Source organism: Halichoerus grypus, chromosome 12 (genome assembly GCF_964656455.1).
Source record: "Halichoerus grypus chromosome 12, mHalGry1.hap1.1, whole genome shotgun sequence".
In the NCBI taxonomy this organism is placed as follows: domain Eukaryota; kingdom Metazoa; phylum Chordata; class Mammalia; order Carnivora; family Phocidae; genus Halichoerus; species Halichoerus grypus.
The window spans coordinates 61,060,100-61,080,750 of record NC_135723.1 but is presented as its reverse complement, the minus strand read 5'-3'; the positions used below and the strand labels follow the sequence as shown (position 1 = coordinate 61,080,750).

The following is a 20,651-nucleotide window of genomic DNA, read 5'->3' as shown; positions in this document are numbered from 1 at the left end:
GTTAAATGTGTGAGCTGGAAAATGCTATTGGCAGGGAATAATAAAAAAGAAAATCTTTCTGTTTCCTGCAGTGGGAACTGACCGTGTAGTCTTAACAGCCTTTTGTACAAATATCTATGAACCAGATAACTTCCCTATCCAGTGCTTGCCCTTGGAATTGTCTCTAAATACATCAAGCATACAATAAAAAAAAAAAAAACACACAAATAAATGTCCTTGTGTTTCATGAATAAATGTGGGCATCGGTCACAAAACAGAAAATGTACGAAGGGGGATATATTTTTCTGACTGGCATCTTCAGAAAACCCAATCAGCTCAGCGTTTTGGCGAACGGCATACCGTTCTGTGGATAACTCAGAATTAAACTCATATTTAAAAATAAACACAGAAGCACAATGAGACACCACTTCACACCCATCGGGATGGCTACTATCAAAAAAGCAGAAAATAACCGGTGTTGCTGAGGATGTGGGGACACTGGAGCCCTTCCTTGTACAGTGTTGGTGGGAATATAAAATGGTGCAGGTGGTATGGAAAACGGTATGGCTGTTCCTCCAAAGAGTTGAAAAGATAGAATTAGCATATAACCCAGAAATTCTACTTCTGAGTATATGCCCAAAAGAACTGAAAGCCAAGCCTCAGAGGTATTTTTACACCCCTGTTCATAGCAACATTATTCACAATAGCCAAAAGGTGGAAGTAACCCAAGTGTCCGCTGATGTTACTCTGAGTGAAATAAGCCGGTATCCGGAAGGCAAATAGCGTATGATTCCACTTACATGAGGTCCCGGGAGTAGTAGCCGGGAAGTGGAATGGTGGTTGCCAGGGGCTGGGGGGATGGGGAACGAGGAGTGCTGTCAAGGTGGTAGAGAGTTCCAGTTTTGCAAGCTGGTAAAAGAATTCTGGAGATTGGTTGCACCATGATGTGAATATACTTAACCACACTGAACTGGACACTGGAACGTGGTTATGATGGTGAATTTATGTCATGTATATTTTACCACAATTAAACAAAAACCACACTAGAGCCGGAAGTCTTGATCCCCAGAACAGCTGGTGCCATCTGTGCCACGCATCTTTATGTTAAAGGCATGGCATGGCCACTGAAGATGCCACTAGAGAGAAAGACCAGCTGTCCCCACTTTCGTGACCTAGAAATGCCAGATTGCTCCCATGATTCGGTCGCCACTGTGACAGGCAAAAGGCAACTGAGTAGCTTGTTCATGAAGAGAGGACTTCGTCACTGGTCACAAGTGACTCAGGTCAAGGTCAGAGAAGGGGACTGCCGCATTTACATGACAAGGACCAGCTAGCTCTGTAAACCTATTTCCAGCGCTTCTTTCAGAAACATAACATTCTCCCACAAAGCTCCATGGCGACAGGGCACGCACTCGTTTGCTAGGGCTGCTACCGTAAAATACCACAGAGTGCTTGGCTCAGACCGCAGAAATGGATCGTCTCACAGTTCTGGAGGCAAGAAGTCCAAAACCAAGGTGTCCGCGAGGTTGGTTCCCTCTGAGGGCTGTGGGGGAGAGTCTGTCCTAGCCTCTCCCCCAGCTCCTGGTGGTTTGCTGGGCTGCAGCAGCCCCCCGATCTGTCTTCATCTTCACACAGTGTCCCTGTGTCCGTGTCCAAATCCCCCTTCTTACAAGGACACCAGTCAGACTGGATTAGGGCCCACCCCACTGCGTATGACCTCATCTTAACGAATTACATCTGCAACAACCTTATTCTCAAAGAAGGTTACACTGAGATGTGGGGTTAGGACTTCCGCAGACGCATTTTTGGAAGACGTAATTCAACCCGTAACAGAGCAGCTTCGTGAAGGACACCCAAACCTCTGGGGCCCCTTGTGAGAAACTGGAACTCACTCCTGGAGGTCACAGGTCACAGCCCTGCCCGTGAAGCTGCTTCCTTCAGCCTTGTAGCTACCCCCTTTCCCCCCTCTTCACTCCATCAGGGGTGCCTAAAAGTATGGCTCCTTCAGCTCCGCAGTCCATGGCTTTGACCTTCATCATCCCCTTCGTCAGTGATCTTGGGCTACTGCTTTTCTTCTCCACTCAGACTGGCCCTTTTGGTCGTGAAAGAGCTTCTCTCTACCTCTGCTAATGAGAGTGAAGATAAAACAAGTCAGGTCCTTCACTAAATAGGAGGCAAAGTGTGTGGCAGTGAACTTTGAAATTAGTTTCTAGATGAGACTTCCTTCGGGAACACCTATGAAATGTAATTAGTGTTCTCTCCCCGCAGCAGAGCCAGTGGGGTGCGCTCTGAGCCGCTCCGTGGCCATCGCAGTGGAATGCCGGGGGGCAGCCAGTGCGAGCTGTCGGGTGCTCAGCCTGTCATGTACCCTAGAGTGCGGCGTGCGCCCATACCTGCGTCTGTTGGGACCCAAGGGTGAAGGGCTTGTCTAGGGCTTATGTCACTGCATCTTTACCACTACATGCTTAGGTCCATATCTGTGTCCCTGTTTTACACGTGAGGAAACTGAGGCACAGACTGGTTATGTAATTTACATCCCCAGACTTGTAAGAGGCAAAATAGAGAGCCAGATCTCCGTCTGCCCCAAGCCAGCTTACCTTGCGGGTGATCCTCATTTCCCCTGCACCACATACCAAAGAGGCCACTTGAAAATACTACAATGGAGAGCGAGAGGACACCGCCTCATATAGATGTTTTGAGGGGTTTGCTAAGTTGGGGCAGGTGATCACTGCACTTCAGGTCGAAAGCTGTTTGTTTCATTTTAACACAAATTAGAGGCATTCTATAAGCAATACTCTGTTTTCTATGAATAGAAAAATATAGTTGTGTTTTTTTTTTTCAGAAAATGCATTTGAGAAAGATTTTCCTTTGGTGGTTTTTCCCAAATACCCATCAGTTCAGTTTAGCTACAAAAACTAGGAAAACATTATTATTATTTTTTTAGATTTATTTATTTGAGAGAGTAAGTGAGAGAGAACACAAGCAGGGGAAGGGGAAGGAGGGGGGAAAAGCAGACTCCCCGCTGAGCAAGGAGCTCAATCCCAGGACCCCGGGATCATGACCTGAGCCAAAGGCAGCCGCTTAAAACTGACTGAGCCACCCAGGCGCCCCAAAACTAGAAAAACATTATGTAGGTTAGTTAGTAATGTCAGCTCAGAAAAGAAAGGCCCCATTTTGAACACAGCATGTCACAGCACGCGTTGGGTCCTGTGTGAGTATCCTTTGTGTCCCATCATTCTTAGAAGCCCGTCTAACCCTGAAAAATGGCTGGCTTACTTCGGCACCGGTGACCCTCGACGGGTTTTAACAAGGACACGGGCAGAAGCATTTCCACTTATTAAAGTTTATTAGATACAAAGAAATGAGTCTGCAGAGGGCACATCAATAAATATAAAATACATATGAAACACGGGGGAGCCACAGACGGCGTCGGTGAGAACACTCGAGAGCGGTACGAGCGCTGGAACTCGATGCCTCTGTGGGAGTTTATGGTCAAGGGGCTAACGGTCTGTCCTGCCAGAGGTGGGCGCCGCCGGAGTTCCGAGGGCGTGAATTCAGTGACAGGTCTCGAGGAGAGATGGGAGGCCAGATTCCTGAGATTTCTAACCTAGTTGCAATTTTTGGTTTCTGCTCATCCCTTCCCTCTGTCCTTGATAGGTTTTATTTTTAATTTCTATCCCAGCGGTGCGGAATGTGAATGCAACACTTCATCGGGGCGGCCAGCCTCCTCTGAAGGTGGATTTGCCTTTGTCTTGGGCCTTCTTCATCATGATAATTAAAGCCCTTGTAATTATTTGCCTACAACTGGGAGGGAGATGGAGCGGATCCCGTTATAATAAAAAAATCCTGACCTTTTGGAAACCTTCCAGAACCAATAAAACAAATCAGCTATGCTCAGAGCTGATGACCTGCAAAGCTGCTTTTCCAATTGATTTAGCAGTGATAATTTGGGATGATTGATTCCCCAGAGAAGGGCACTTGACCTTGCTCAGTGGCTCCTCTCCAGAATGACAAAGCATGACAGTAATGTGGGATGCCATCCTCGTCTTTACTCTGGACAGCAGCTAAGTGTGTGCAGTCACGTTTCCCCAGCCCCTCCTAACCGGCTGTTTTGGATGGCTTGGTCCGGGCACGGTGTCCTTCATGTCTGAGCACATGAGTGCGTTGTTCCAAAGGACACTTGTTTTTCCACTGCTCTTCTCGCCACCTCCCCGCCCCCCCCCCCAGCCTATTTCCTTTAATCTCCACCTATTTTGAGCACAGACCCGGGGGCAGTCTGTTTCCTTCTATTTTCTCTCCTTCCTCTCTTACAGCTTCCCCTCCAAGAAAGGGGAGCATTTGGGGCCAGGTGCAAGCAAACACACACTCCCATTTCCTTGCCAGCTCCAGAAAAAGGGTGTGAGAATAGTAGCCAGAGCCCTTCCCGACCAGTTCCATATTCAGGGGGGGCTGGCCCTGGGCACTTCTCCCTGACAGAGAAGTGCGCCCCCCACAGGGAGGGCGGAGCTCTCAGACCCCTCAGGTCCTCTTTAGTTTAGAAGGGAGCTAGGTTCGCCTGGCGGGTGCTTCCAGGGTTCCTAAGGGTAGGAGTGAGGCACCAGGTAAGTGAGGCAGATACTTGCTAATAGGCTTCGGTCTACACTTCCTCGTGTCATATTTACTGTGAAAATCCTGCTCTCCGGGAGGAAAAAAAAACAACCCATCTCTGAGATAGAATATGTAATTGACTATAATAATGAGTTACGGATGTTTCTAACTTGCAGAAAAAAGTACCCGAATCTCAAGAATCTCGCCTTACCCTGGCTGCCAGGATGGAGTTGGGAAGTTAGGCGGGATGGGAGGAAAGCCACGGGCACGTGGGCACCAGGGGCACTGTAAACAGGAAGGACATTGGCTACTTGTAGGAGCATTCAGTTACAAAAGGGCCCTGTGGTTGGCATCGGAGGGGCTGAGCCCACTGTTGCCTTTCTTTTGCGTCATATTTACATTAGGCAGCAAAAATAAAATAAAATAAAATCCCTGTACTGCAAAACAGAAGCGAGACATGACATCTCGTTCACTGGAGGCTGTGTGGCATTGTCTGGGTGTGGGGACACACTACTGTCTCTGAGCTGCATCGTTTATAAGGCATTATTTGGTTTGATTTTGCAGTGTGCGTGATGAGAATATAGAATCATGCCAGTAAGAAGCGGCTGTGGGTACTCTGACTTTGGGACTACTTGCAAACGAAGGAATCTTCTCAAAATGTTTCAGAATCTAGGAAGGGCCAGCCCGCACGCATTATGTACAGTCATGGAATGGACACCATGGGGTGGGGATAGAGCTCTATCTGTACTGACGGATGAACGCCAAGACGCATCTTCAGAAAATGGAGAAACATAATATGGGTGTGGTTTTTTAAATTATGCAAATAAAAGTCGACGATCATACTGATTTAAAGCCTGTGCAAACCACATATTTACAATAAATAAATGCTCCACTCAGAGCTTATATGTCAACTGAATTACAACTTAAGTATGGCGAGGCCAGACACGTTCTCCTGGGGATGCCCATCTGGCGATATGGGCCCCCAGGTGGCTCACAGGATATTGGCTTCATCTGTCTTCTCACCGGAGTGTCTTTAGAGATAACTGTGGAGAGACAGTAACATTACCAGGGGGGGTTTAGAAGACTCTTCACACACACACAGACAACCCACGCTGGGACTGGGCACCACAGCCTTCCTGCTATGATTCATACGAGGCTGCCAGGGTCTGAGGGTCCCATCAGATGCAAGGGGCTGATTTTGACCCAGGGGGTTGTAGGTGGAAAAGGGATGTAATGGGACATATAGTTGATGGCATCTGAAGACCTACCACCACCTTGGAAACATTCATAAGACCAAACACCAGCACTGGACAGAAACTCAAGAAAAACAAAGAACTTGCTGGAGATCCTAAGACAAGGCAAAGGAAAAGAGAAAGGGCCTCAGGCCATCAGATTCCCCCCCCCTCCCCAGGACTCCCACCCGTGCACGGATCACTTGGGGCTCTCTCCACTGTAAAAGAAGAGTGCCCCCTGGGGGCAGTTTCTGATGTCTAGAACCCTGTGATCTCTCTGGGAGACTGCTTTTTGTCTCACTGACGTGAAAATGAATTAAGAGGGTGTCCAGCTAGATGTAAAGATCTTCTTGACTATGGGATGCCCAAGAGAGACTTTACAATCCATCCTCGACTAGACTTTTATAGGCTCCGGTGATTTAGGTATGTGCCTGCCATGAGGCCAAAGACCAGACCTGGCACAATGTTTGACCGTTCTTGCCACGTCTGAAGGGAAGAATGACTCCTGTCCTGGTAATAGGAAAATGCCAGGAAAGCAGAGCTGTATAGGGAAGGAGCGCTGGACAAGAAGTCAGAAGTTGGGGCATGTGACCTTGGGCAAGTTCCTTAATCCCTTGGAGCTCAGTTCTCTTGTCTGAAAAAAAGGTCATTAAAGGTATCGCTCCAGTTTACATCACAGTTACTAAAAGGATCAAATGAGATCACATTTGCAAATGGGCAAAGAGGGTGGTTATCTGAAGTTGCAAGTTATCTGAAGAAATGTAAAGAACTGTATAATGGAGGGACTATTATTTTGATTATCGCTGTATTTTCCTGACCACAAGAGTAACATATTCACTATAGGAAATTCAAAAATTGCAGAAATGCACTAGGAAGAAAGTAAAAAAATCAATTCTCATTTCCCAGAGTGGATGCCTGTTAATTTTGTGTATATTCTCCCTGTTTTCTTTTGCCCTATGCATATATACTTCTCCCTTAACTGCAATCAGACAGCCACTTTTGAGCCTGTGATCATCTGAGTGGTTATCACAATTCTTAGCTTAGCCATGGTTAGAAAAGGGGGTGCTTGTCTTCTTGCAAGGAACTCATCCCCAATGTCCAGGGCCTTGTCGCCCTTCTCACGTCCCTTGCTGTGCTGTCCCAGGGGGCTGCAGAAGGGCCCAGTTTAATGGCAGGCCACCCCCTTTGCCACATAGAACTCTGAAACAGGAGGACGCCAGGACACGACTAAATGCCTGTTTTCAAAGAAACAAAGGGCCTCTAAAGATGAGACCCTGTCGTGGGCAGAGAGAAGTCATCTCGGCCCAGGTTAGGACACAGTCCATTCAAGCTGCCTTGTGTGAGGAGGGCATTTTTTCAAAGACCGTCTTATCCCACAAGAACCCGTCTGGTTCCCCTCCCAGCTTCCTCCAGCCACCGGACTTGAAGCGTGACTACATTTGGCCAAAAGAAATGATCGTGCCGATGGGAGCAAAACCCCCACGGGAGCAGTAAGATACCCTGTATTCTGCAGACAAGACAGAACCCTGACCTACATTTGGTACCCATTACACAGTCTTGTCTCAGGCCTCTCCAGCCACCATAACCAGGGAAGAACGAGCGGGGAGGGAGTGGGGTCACCGTTGCAGAAGGACTCCAAAGGGCTTCTGGGCGGCCAACCTTGCTTCTGGATGTGGTGGGGATTCTGGGGGAAGCCCCCCCTTCCCTCTTCAGAGTTTGAAACTGTACACGTTTCATTCTAGCTAGAAACAAAGGTACACCAGATGGCTTTCCCTGAGGACAAAAGAATCTGTGCAAAAGATGTAAAGCTTTAAGGAGAAAGCACACTCTCGGCATTTCTGGCTCCCTGAGGAGAACTCCTGCTTTTACGTTCAGAGACCCGAGGGAGGTGTTACCTGAGAATTTCTGCCTTTGATGTCATCTGAGCTCTGCCCTGCCGCCTCGGCGTGGAGCCAGGGACCAGGTGTACGGCCTGGAAGAAACAGGAAAGATCTCGCCATCTATTGGCCCAGGAACCGCTGTGCGCTTTGCGGGGAAACTCAGACTCCACCAGCGATTAAATCAACAGCAAAGGGACCAAGGGTAACAGGAGCCGGTCAACCTGAAACCTCCAAGCTCCCGGCCCTCGGCTGAGAGTTTCCACCCACTGCTTCCTTGGCCCAGCCTGGATGCAGAGGCATCTCATCCAGTCTGCCGGAAGGGGATCAGGTTATTATAAAGGCCTGTCATCTACATGCATGTGACAGCTTCTTAGCTCAGAACAACCCACCATCTCCAGACTCGCTCATTTGTCCAGTACCCCAATGGTGCCAAGCACCATGCTAGGGTTGGTTTAAAAAGGGAGTAAAAGGTAATTATATGCTGAATAAATCACGCTCTGTTCTAGGAGCTTGAATTCATTCTTGAGTTCATTCTCTAAAATGTATTTTGCTTAACTATTACACACGTTCCATATAAATATATTCTCACAATTAAGGGTTCAAAGAATATAGAAGAAGACAATAGGAAATAAAAACCCAAAACAACCTCAAGTGCCTCGTCTTCGCCTAATCCCAGTTTCTATCCCAGAGTCACCAGTACTCGAAGCTTGCTGTTTATCCCTCCAGACTTTTTTTTTTCCTGGCATTTACTTATATGTGTGTGTATATGCGTCTATGTGGTTTGGTTGGTTTAGCCAAGTTTTAAATCCACATTCCCAGGCATTCCAGAACTTTTCCTGTGGGTCAGGTATTCTGAATGGTGTCCCTCGTGGGTGGACACCATTGCAGTACAAGGCTTTTCCGTCCTGCCTCTGTCACGGACCGGGAATGTGTTCAACAAAACTATTTAGGAACTCTATATGACAGATTATGAAGTGGCCGTTTGAATGTTTACAAAACAAAATAATTTGGGGTGATGTCTGAAACTTAGGAGAAAAAAGCAGGCTAGAAATTGTATAAATAGGATGACCTCAAATACTTAAAAAAATGGAAATAATATATTGAATGGATTCCTCCTGGATTTATTGTTTTTTTTTTTTTTTAAGTCTCTTAAAAATACGTTGTACAATGAACATGTAAGTCATCTTAAGAATCTGTTATGGTAAGATATAGCTTTTAAAATGAACTAGTACATAGAAGGGTCTCTACAACTTATAAAACATTAATCCAGTGGACACTGAAATTTTCATTAAAATACTTTTTTGGGCAAATGACATAGGGAGTGCTAGATTTTTAGCCAGTTTATTAACTAAGTTAAAAGTAGAAAGACATGGGGGAGCCTGGGTGGCTCAATTGGTTAAGTGTCTGCCTTCAGCTCAGGTCATGATCTCAGGGTCCTGGGATTGAGCCCCGCATCGGGCTCCCTGCTCAGCAGGAAGTCTGCTTCTCCCTCTGCCCCTCACCCCACTCGTGCTCTCTCTCTCTCTGTCTGTCAAATAAATAATTTTTTTTTTTTTAAAAGTAAAAAGACACTGATATACGGCCCCTGACTTAATGCCATGCCGCAGTACGGCCTTGAAATTACTTCTTAGATGTAAGAAACTCCAGTCTACTACAGAAAAGCCTTCCTCTAGGCCAGGGTTTCTTAACTTGGCTCTACTGACATTGTGGGCTAGCTGACTCTTGGTTGTGGGGCGGGCCGTGGGACAGCATCCCTGCTCTCTAGCCACCGGATGCCAGGAGGACCTCCCCCAGCCCCCAGAGCATCTGTAACAACAAAAAAATGTCTCCAGACATGGCCGGGGACGGGGGTGCGCAAAATCCTCCCTTTGGAGAACCACTGGGTGATAAGACAGGTTTCTCTGTAGGGAAGTGGTGCGTGCTAGTTTTCATAAATACAACTGGAAATAACAGCAGGGCTGACGGAGAATCAATTTCTTCATAAAACAGTAAAATTTCGCATCTTACTATAAAAGAAATTTCACTGCTGCTAGAAGTGGGTGGCCAGGGGTTAGGGTTACTCACAGTGCTTCTTTCTTTTTTTTTTTAAGATTTTATTTATTTATTTGACAGAGAGCACAAGCAGGGGCAGTGGGCAAGGAAGAGGGAGAAGCAGGCTCTCTGCTGAGCAGGGACCCTGACGCGGAACTCGATCCCAGGACTCTGAGATTGTGACCTGAGTTGAAGGCAGATGCTTAACCAATTGAGCCCCCCAGGCGTCCCCTTTTAATACAAATACTGCCTTAGGGGATATTTTTCCCCCCAGCAATGAGATGTCACTAGAATCAGTAGAATTCAAAAAAGAGCTCTTCTGCTGAAACAGTCCTTTACACGGGCTGTGTTTCCGGAGAAGAGTGTTTCAGGTTCACTAAAACACTGGTTTTCAAACTTTTGGCCAACACCAACCTGTACTACGAAATACCGTTTACTTCCCTACCCGCTCCCACGCGCCTAGGTCCCTCAGAGCAGCCCGAGTGACCCCAGCTGCGGCCTCTGGCACACGGATGGCCCCGCCGCCCCGGTGCCGAACTGAGCAGCCGGATATGAAAGCCTTCTCTGAACTGCGGGGCTTAGAGAAGAAAGTCTGTGCTGGGACTGAAGGAGCAGAGGCTGGAGGGCCAAGCCGGCTTCCAACTTTATTTTTTGTCATTTGTAAATCAAGCCAGCCCGTGCCTTTATCCAGGCACAGAGATACTTTCATGTCAGAGGAAAAAACGAATCCATTCTGTAGCCGACCACCAGGAGGACAGACACTGCAGGACGTGGAGGAGGGCCGGAGAGGATTCACAGACGTGGCTGGCCATTCAAGCCGGGTCTCTCTGAAAGCCTCCCACAAGTCCTGCCAGCCTTGCAGTGCGACTCCTGTGGGCTGGAGACGTGGGTTAGCACAAACTGAACTCCTAGGAGAAGCAGATCTTTTAAAAATCTAAATTCAATTAGCCAACATATAGTACATCATTAGTTTCCGAAGCAGTGTTCAATAATTCATCAGTTGCGTGTAACACCCAGTGCTCATCACAGCACGTGCCCTCCTTAATGCCCATCACCTGGTTACCCCATCCCCAACCCCCCTCCCTTCTAAAACCCTCAGTTTGTTTCCCGGAGTCCAGAGTCCCTCACGGTTTGTCTCCCTCTCTGCTTTCTTCCCATACAGTTTTCCCTCCCTTCCCCTATGATCCTCTGTGCTATGTCTTATATTCCACATATGAGTGAAACCATATGATAATTGACTTTCTCTGATTGACTTATTTCACTGAGCATAATACCCTCCCGAGCCCCCCCCCCCGCCACCAGCTGTGACCAGGGGCGGCCACCCTATTTCTGCCCCGGGTTCTTCAGCTATATATGAAGGAGTTGGGCGGGACGACCTCAAAGAGCCCTTCCGTTCTAACGCGGGGAACGTCTCACAGTCCCTAACCAAAGGAAATGACAGGTTTCACTGGAACTTATAATTCTGGTGTCTGTCAGATCTAGACCTTAGAAAGCACATATGTGGCCTTTCCTCTCCTTCCCCACTGTCATGTCATAGTTGAGGTTGGTATGAGCCTCGCTCACCACTCCTTCTTTCCTGGACCACATCCTGCTTGTAGAGAACTGAGTGGGGTCACCCTGCATACCATGGGGCCACACTTCCCCTCCACACGTGCTCAGACCAGGTGTTGGCCAATCAGAGTCTCCCTCCCAATAGTTAGGAATTTTTAGAATTTTAAAATTAGTTTTAATGATTATTAGAAGTAATATATATTTGCTATAGAAAACCTGAACAAAATGGTGAAGCATAAGGAAAATAAAAATCACCCAGCATTCTACCATTGAGCCCTAACCATTCTGAACACCTTGGCATACGTGCTTCTAGCCTCTTTTCTATTTGGTCAACTTCTCCTTTTCCCTCTCTATCCATTCACAAAATCATTTCTTTATTTAAATTAAATTTCAGTTCTATTTTATGTACTTTTAGTGTACTGGGTGTTTTTGCTTTTACTTCTCAAAGTTGTGTTCACATTTTCTCATGTCGCTGAATATTCAACAACACTATTTCAATGGATGCATAGCAATCTATCTGGTGGCTCTGCCTTAATTTATTTAACCCCTTATTAATGCCTTAATTTATTTAATTGTTGGGGATTTGTGCTATTTTCACATTTTTTATTCTGTAAATGGTTTAGCAATGTATATATGTACAGACATTCCTATCAATTTTTAGAGAAAGAGAGAGAGAGAGAGCACATGCGCGTGCACGAGCTGGGGGGCGGGCAGAGGAAGAGGGAGAGAGAGAATCCCAAGCAGGCTCCACACCCAGCGCATGACCTGAGCCAAAATCAAGAACCAGACGCTCAACAGACTGAGCCACCCAGACACCCTGACATTCTTGTCTATTAATTCAACAAGTATTTATTGAGTGTCTGCGTGCCTGGCCCCATTCTGGGAGCTAGAGATAGACCAGTGAGTGAAAACTGATGTCATCCCTTCCCTTCTGGGTCTTACACTGTACTGGGGAAATAGACAAGACACAGGCAAATATATAATATGTCAGGAAGTGAAATAAATGCTTTGAAGAAAGTGAGAAAGCAGAATGAAGAGAACAAAAGTGATGGGGCAGGAAGGGCTACTGTTAAATAAAGAGCAGTCAGAGAAGAACTCTCTGATAAAGTGCCACTAGATCAAAGACCCAAAGGATGCAGGGCATGAGTCTCACAGACATCTGGGGAAAGTGTCCCATAGAAGGAATAACAAGTGCAAAGAGCCCAGAGGTGGGAGCATGTTTGGAATGGTCTACAAGCTGTACGTGGTCTATGCTGTTGGAGCAAAATGAGGTTTTGTAGAGAGTGGGGCTGGGTGTGTGAGCACTTCAGGTAGGTCTTATGAGCCATGGTGGGGATTTCTAACTGACACAGAGTGAGACGGGAACTCAGGGGAGGATTTGGAACGGAGGGTGGTCTGACTGGTCTTGGGCTTTAGACAAATCATGGGGCCTGTAGTACGGAGCAGGGAAGCCTGTCAGCAGGTTCCTGCAGCCTCCAGATGAGAAATGACAGTGGTTTCAGCCAGGCTGAGAGTAGCAGAGGAGGTGAGAGAGAGCAGACTGGGGACACATTTCACAGGAGGAGCCCCAAGATTTTTCTGGTAACTTGGATGTGGGAGCAGAAGAGAAAGAAGCCAAAGATGACTCCAAAGTGTTTGGTGTAACAAAAAATGGAGGAGCGGTGAGCACAAAGTGGAAGGAGGAGGAGAGAGAGGGCTGTCAGAAAATCTAAGTGAAGAAGTGCTTCATGGGAGGGAGTGATGGATTCTAGCTAACACCTCTGACCGCTGGCTTTGGCAACATGGAGGTCCCCTGGCAGCCTTGCTAAGGGCTCTTTCCACGGCGTGGTGGGGGGAAAATGTCTGAGAGGACAGGAAGAGAGGAAGTAGACACGGCACTGGCTGTGAGAGGAGCAGAGAAATGGCCCAGGGGCCAGGGTAGGTCAAGGGAGATGATTTATAGACATGACAACACTTTTGCCGGCTCAGAGGAATAAAGGAATAATCTAGAAGGACAGGAATAACGGTAAGAGAGTGGGATGCTGGAAGACAGCTTATGAAGAAGAACGGCTAAGGTAAGTACAGGGCAGAGGTCCTTCCTGCCCTGCTGCCCTCCACAAAGGCAGAGAGAAATGCTCGGCCACTGGCGGCGTCTACGGATTCTCTCGGGCTTGGGATAGCTCATCCTCGGATTTCATGACATGAACCATCCGGTGCTGTTAAAGTGACTGCAGCACTTGCTGGAGAAGTTTCTTTGCTAGTGGAAACAATGGTGGCTAGTTTTGCCGTAAGTGTAAAGTTAACTATTTTAAAATAGGAATTGGACTACAACAAGCTATCACTGCACACCTATTAGGATGGTTACTATCAAAAAACCAGAGAGCAGGGGCGCCTGGGTGGCTCAGTTGGTTAAGCGTCTGCCTTCGGCTCAGGTCATGATCCCAGGGTCCTGGGATCGAGCCCTGCATCAGGCTCCCTGCTTGGCAGAAAGTCTGCTTGTCCCTCTCCCACTCTCCCTGCTTGTGTTCCCTCTCTCGCTGTGTCTTTCTCTGTCAAATAAATAAATAAAATCTTTAAAAACAAAACAAAAAACAGAGAACAACAAGTGTTAGTGATGATGTGGAGAAACCCTTGTGTGCTGCTGATGGGAATGTCAAACAGTGGGAGTGCAACATGGAAAACAGTATGGTGGTTCCTCAAATAATTAGAAATCAAATTACCGTATGATCCAGCAATTCCATGTCTGGGTATATACCCAACAGAACTGAAAGCAGGGACTCAAAGAGATACTTGCGCACCCATGTTCATAGCAGCCTTAGTCACCATAGCCAACGGTGGAAGCAAGCCAGCTGTCCACTGATGGACGAACGGATAGGCACAATGTCATACATACACACAAGGGAATATTACGCAGCCCTAGAAAGGAAGGAAATTCTCACAGATGCTACAAAGTGGATAACCTTGAGGACATTAGGCTAAATGAAAGAAAGCCAGTCCCAAAAAGTCAAATACTATATGATTCCACTTATATGAGGTACCAAGAGTAGTCAAACTCTTAGAGCCAGGAAGTAGAATGGTGGTTGCTATTTCACGGGTTTAATGGGTACAGAGCTTCAGTTCTACAGGATGAAAGGAGTTCTGGAGACGGGCTGCACAACAGTGTGAATGTACTTAACACTACTGAACTGTACACTTAAACATGGTTAAGATGGAAAATTTCACGTTATGCATTTTTAAACCACAATTAAAACTCTATTTTTAAAGGAGTTGGGATGTAAACAGATTTCTAACCAGCCACTTTCCCACTGAACTGACTGTGATCAGGATCAGGTTTCGCTGGGAACACCAGACTGAAATGTTCAGTTTGGGTGTCTGTCTCTCCTCCCTTTCTCCCCCAAAAGGTGAATTTCTTGAGGCTGTGTCAGGGCATCATTTATCTAAATTTCTCCAGTGGGTAAGGGCCTCAGTAAGTATCTGTCGTCAATATGATGATAACTTCACTCTTTCTTTCATCACTATGTTAATAAATATTTGCAACCTATGCAATTATTCCCAAAGATTCCTACTGAGAGGGTGTTTTTTTCCTACTTTATTGCAGCACAATGCACAATGCACATAACATAAAATCTACCACCAGTAACCTTGAATACATTCACAGTGTTGTGTAGCTATCACCTCTGTCTAATTTCAGAACATATTCATCACCGCAAAAAGAAACCCATACCCATTAGGAGCCACTCCTCATTCTTTACACCCCCAGCCCCTGGCAACTGCTAAATCTTCTTTCTGTCTCTAAGGATTTGCCTGTTTTGGCTACATCATGTAAATGGAATCATACAACATGTGGCCTTTTGTGTCTGCATTCTGTCACACATCATGATGTTTCCAAGGTTCATCCACGTTGTAGCATGTATCCGTACTTCATTCCCTTTTCTTGTCAAAGAATATTCCCATCGCATGGCTATACATTTTGTTTATCCATTCATCAGTGGATGGACACTGGATGTTTCTACCTTTCGGCTACTGTGTTTATGCATGAGCTCTTTTTGAACCCCCGTTTTCAATTCTTCTGAGTGTATACCCAGGAGCGGAATTGCTGGATCCTATGGTAATTCTACAATTGACTTATTGAGGAACCTAACGCATTTTTAAAACATTAAAAAAATTAGGTAAAATCATCCTATCAAAGAAAGAAAACAGCTAGTACGTTCAGGGTGGAGACAGTGAAGAGAAGAAGTGGAAAGGCCACGCATTAGAGTGTTTGTGCTGTGTGTGTGTGAGGAGCAGAGAGAGAAAGCGAGCAAGTGGGAGGAGACAAAGGCAGAACTGCGACAAGACAGCGTGACAACACACTCATCCGACAGAACCAGACCATGAAGATCTCCAGTCTCGGGGAACCAGGTCAATGGGGAGCAGGAGGAAAACTGTAAGAAGAAATGTAATCAGACAGGCATGAACTGTATCAGCCTCACACTAATAGAATTACCAAGGTTCTACCCTACGGCTCACAAGGACGGCAGGAACATGCTAATGTAATTGTGCTCGGAAGCCACAGGAGGATTTTATGCCCTCCAATGCCGCATCAATCTAAAACCACATTTTAGTTTTGAAATCGCAAATACCCTTTCTGGTCTGTAGGATGTCAGTTCACTTAGCAGGTTTTCTTTTTCTTTTCTTTTCTTTTTTTAAAGATTTTTTTTATTTACTTGACAGAGAGAGACACAGCGAGAGAGAAAGAGCACAAGCAGGGGGAGTGGGAGAGGGAGAAGCAGGCTTCCCACTGAGCAGGGAGCCCGATGCGGTGCTCGATCCCAGGAGCCTGGGATCATGGCCTGAGCCGAAGGCAGACGCTTAACGACCGAGCCACCCAGGCGCCCCTTCTTTTCTTTTCTTTTTTTTAAACTGTATCTTCCCGAGGATCAGATTATTTTTGTGTGTGTGGACACTGATTTGACTATTTCTCTGAGATGAGAGGAATAGAGCACAGACTGTCAGCTGTGCTCTCCTGGTGAGCTGTGCGAGGCATGGCCTCTCTTACGTTCTCAGGGAGGAGACTGGGCACCATGGGCTCAAAATGCAGTGAACTTTAGAATTTACTGAGTCTGAAGGTTGAAGGACTGCATAGCACACTACTGAGACAGAAGTGAGATTTTGAAGAATCTGCTTTTCTGGAACGGTTTAGTGTTGAGATCAGCAAAATATGGCCAGCAGACCAAATCCAGCCAGCACCTGTTTTTTGTAAACAAAGTTTTATTGGAAGACAGCCATGCCCATTCATTTATGTATTGTCTATGGCTCCTTTCCAGTCAAAACAGCACAACTGAGTAGTTGTGACCGAGACCATATGGCCCGCAGAGCCTCAAATATGTCCTTTCTGGCCCTATAGAGAAAATGTTTGCTGACCTCTGATTTAGGGTAGGAGTCAGTAACTGAAAAGCCTCCAGGGGCCAGGTGTCACATTCACCTGTTATAGTCTGGGTATAACAGAAAACGGTGAGATTTGTGGCATGAACGTGGCCAATTAACAAACACCTGCTTAGGGAAAGGAAATGAGCCTCGCAGGAGTGCTGACAAGACTGACTCTATCTTTGGCCCTCCATCTCATGCTGCTCCTCTCTCCTTCCTCTCTCTCTCAGTTCAGAGCAGTAGTCTTTACATATTATTTAAAAAGCACACAGGGTCACTTCTCTCTAAATGTGCAACCCCACAGGCCAGCAGAAAAAGACCTGTCCAGGCTGATTCCAAGAGGACCTGTGAGCTGAGCAGGGAGAAGGCTTAAGCTCCCTGGTCTGCCCCCAGGAAGCTGAACCCTGGAGGAGGGACTTCGCCAAAGTCCCTCTGAAGGGAAAGGGTCAAAGAGCCCAGTTCATGTTCTTGGGCTATCCCAGGACACGGACGATTTTCCATGCTAGTGCACAGATGTCTGGGATTGGGGGCCTGACTCCTGTTGTTGGGTGGGAAACACCCTTACTCCATGTTGTTGCCTCTGTCCCTGCTTACCAGCTACTGACCAACTGGATTGCTTCAGCGCTGGACCAGAACTGCCTCACGTTAACTAATAGGCAGCTTCGCTGGGTGGTTAACAACCTTGCTTTTCTTTGCTTCCTGTTTTCCTAAAGTACTTGCCTCCTGCCCTTTTGGCCCTGAAGGATACGCCCGCCTCTTCTTCCACTCTTAGGGGGCTAAGTAGGTAAGCAGAGTGAAGGCGTCTACTTGGAGGCTGGCCACATGATGAAATTGGGAGAAGTCAGGCTCTCAGCAGCCTGAGATTTTCAGACTTGGCTGGACACTGGAATCAACTGGCAGCTTTCAAAAATACTGCCATGTGGGTCCCTCCCTGCATATTTTGATTTAGTGGGTCTCGGTGCAACCTGCCCTTTGGGATTTTTAAAAGCTCTGTTGGTCATTCTAATGTGTATTCAAGGTTGAGAACCACTGAAGGACATTCTCCACTTCACAGTCTGCCAGGGTTCGGAACTGGGGTTTTTCAGATTCTTCTCTGGTTATTAATACAAAGCTCCTGTATCCCATTTTGCTGTTGTCCTGGGGTGGTTAGCTCCCTTGTCAAAAGCCCTAGGAGGGGAGGGATAGGTGGTAAATCAAGGCACTCAAATCCAAAGCCAAACAATTAACTCTGGAGTTCTGTAAGAAGCTTCTAAATGAATCCTTGGAGCCAGGACAAGTAAGTGTTCAGACACTTCCAGAAGTATGAACAGCACTGTATTCTCCCAGTAGTACAGTGAAATCATGACATCATCTTCTAGGCAGCCTGTAGCCAATCAATGCACACTACACACTTAATTCTGGAGGGTCAGGGAAAACCAAGAGGCTTCCCAAGGTGGTACTTACTTCTGGGGATCTTGCTGGGGTAAATCTTCTGGCATGGTTTATATTCATCTGGAGGAGGAAAGTCTTCCACAGTATGAAATGTGAATTTAGATTCAAAGTCATCTGCACACGTGGAAAATAGCAAAATTACTCTGGTTATTGTGATGACCCAAGTTTTGAAAATTTCCAGGAGCACACAGGTTTGCCTGCCCGGTTTTAATGGCTGGGCTATTTCCCCTTAAGATACCCCCATCTACCTCTCAATTTTTACTGCTTAGCTCAGACAAGGGGAATCAGGAAACGTGAACTCAACAGACTCTCCCTATCACCCACCCCACCTTGCTTTGACCAACATCTTAGGGAAACTTCTGAAGGGAGAAGTGCCACGAGCTATGCAGGGTCCAGAGTCAGAGGTGGGGAATGTGACAGCAATAAGGGACCAGCAGAGTCTCTGTGGCCTGAAGCTAGTCCTGAGCCCCTGGGGAGGGCTTTGTTTGGGAGGGGTGAGCAGATGAAAAGTCCTCAGCTTGGCTGGTGGGAAGGAGCATGGCTTATGTCCAGTGGGGGACCTGGGCTCCCCAAAGCAAACAGGATTTTCCCTGTGCTCCTGATTGCAAGAGGAGACTTGTGGCCTCTTTATGAGCTGAGTCCCTGCTTTGGGTCTGACCCCAGAGAACTTTCCTTCCTATCCCTGTATTTTTGCCCTAACCGTCCCTCTGTCTGGTGGGCCTTCTATTCATCCTTTCACCTTTTCCAGACCACTCTATTCTTTCTATTGTAATCCAATATGCATGGACTTCTCCATGGGGACAGAGACACACACACACATACACAGTTTGAATGTTGATTTTCTTCCGTCTTTCTCATCACAATCAGAAAGTTAGAGAATGAGTCCTGGAACCTTCCAGAAAGCCTCAAGAGAATCCTTATTTAACACAACTTGTAGGATGTTTTGCCCTAGAGTGAGCTCCCTGTTCTTGTAAAGCACACACCCTGAAATGGTGGGCTGGCATACTCCCTCCAAGGGCCAGGGGAAACCACTCCCTTACCGGCAGCCGGCACAGCACAAGGTGGGCCCACTTACCAATGATACGCAGGCTTCCGTTCCGCAGCTGACCCCCAGGCTGCTGTGTCGGGGTCCAGGCTGGGGCCTGCTGGCTTCTGCTTGAAAGCTCCGTGGTGGGTGATCTCGCAGGGGGTGCTGGGGGTGGATTTAGCTTCCCCCCACTGGTCCCTTATAGAAAAGATGCCAGTGTATTCAGATACCGAACGGGGACAGCAGATGGGAGAGGTGAGGTACTGAGGTCTCTGGATGTCATAGGATCTGGTGGATAAAAGGGCTGCCTCTGGGGCTGAGCTGCTTGGGACTGAATTCCAGCTCTCCCGCTGAGATAATGACAACCTCTTTGTGCCTCTGTTTCCTCGTCTGTAAAACAGTACACACACCTCCTAGGGGTGTTGAGAGGGCTGAATGAGTGAAGTGAAGTGGCATGCGGTAGGGTTCAGTCAATGTGAGCTGCTGTGACAATATGAGCAATGACGGCCACCTTCATGATCAGAAGGCACGGCCCAAAGAGGGGAACCTCTGCAGAGTCAGCAGAAAGGGGAGGGCTGTCTGTAGGCGAGGCGCACAAGCCGGGGGGCTTGCTCCCGTCCCCGGGGTTCTGCTTACCCGGGTTCCCTGCATTGCAGACCCTCTCTTCTCCCTCCAGTCAGCCTAAATCCACCCCGCCCACCACAAAATGTCCACCATTACAACCTCTTTCTCGCCCCCCCCGCCCCCCCGAATCTAAGGCACTGTTTTTCTCACCACCCTGTGAACACTTCAGAATCACAGGCGGCTCACTGGGAATAACGCTGGCCCTTATGGCCACCAGTCCATTGAAGAGAGAATGCCTCGAACCTTATCTCCTGTGACCAGGAGCCTTAAGAATATCCTTGCCCTTTGGGCGCCTGGGTGGCTCAGTTGGTTAAGCGACTGCCTTCGGCTCAGGTCATGATCCTGGAGTCCCTGGATCGAGTCCCGCATCGGGCTCCCTGCTCGGCGGGGAGCCTGCTTCTCCCTATGACCCTCACCCCTCTCATGTGCTCTCTCTCTCTCTCTCTCATTCTCTCTGTCTCAAATAAATAAATAAAATCTTTAAAAAAAAAAAAAAAAAAAAAAAAGAATATCCTTGCCCTTTGTACCAGGAATTCCTTTTGAGGAACCTGTCCTTTCAAAATATCCAAAAGGTGGATGACAATTGCTACAAAAGTGTTTCCCGAAATATTAGTCACAATAACAAAAAATAGAATCAATTTAATTCTAGTAATCTGGTAAATGCTGATGATCCTATTAATATGCTTATGAGTAAACTTTAACAACTTGACAAAACTGCTTATAATGTAATATTAAATTAAAACAACATAGAAAATTGTATATTCAAAATAGTAGTAACTTTATAAATCTGTAGATATTTTTGAAAAAAAATGAAATACACCCAAATATGACAGCTTTTATTTCTGGGTGATGTTATTGTAGGTGATGTCAGTTTCTTTCTATTTGCTCTACAGTGAGCTTGTGCTATTTTTAATTTGAGGAAAT

General features: G+C 46.9%; 1 protein-coding gene across 7 annotated transcripts in view; it reads right to left on the bottom strand.

Annotated features, from left to right (window-relative positions):
* Window positions 1–1,314: 1,314 nt before the first annotated feature.
* WIPF3 (WAS/WASL interacting protein family member 3) overlaps window positions 1,315–20,651 on the bottom strand; it is an 84,683-nt gene continuing 65,346 nt past the window's right edge. The window contains exons 6-9 of one of the 7 annotated variants that reach the window (XM_078059410.1): window positions 19,152–19,301; window positions 18,089–18,190; window positions 7,694–7,770; window positions 1,315–2,105 (exon numbers count right to left, since the gene is read on the bottom strand). In XM_078059410.1, coding sequence (XP_077915536.1) covers window positions 2,097–2,105; window positions 7,694–7,770; window positions 18,089–18,190; window positions 19,152–19,301 — 338 coding nt within the window. In that variant the 3' untranslated portion in view covers window positions 1,315–2,096. Of the gene's footprint in view, window positions 2,106–3,306; window positions 5,610–7,693; window positions 7,771–8,783; window positions 10,618–18,088; window positions 18,191–19,151; window positions 19,302–20,651 lie in introns of those variants that run through there. The other 6 variants (XM_078059411.1, XM_036074479.2, XM_078059408.1 and 3 more) reach the window with 6 other exon arrangements.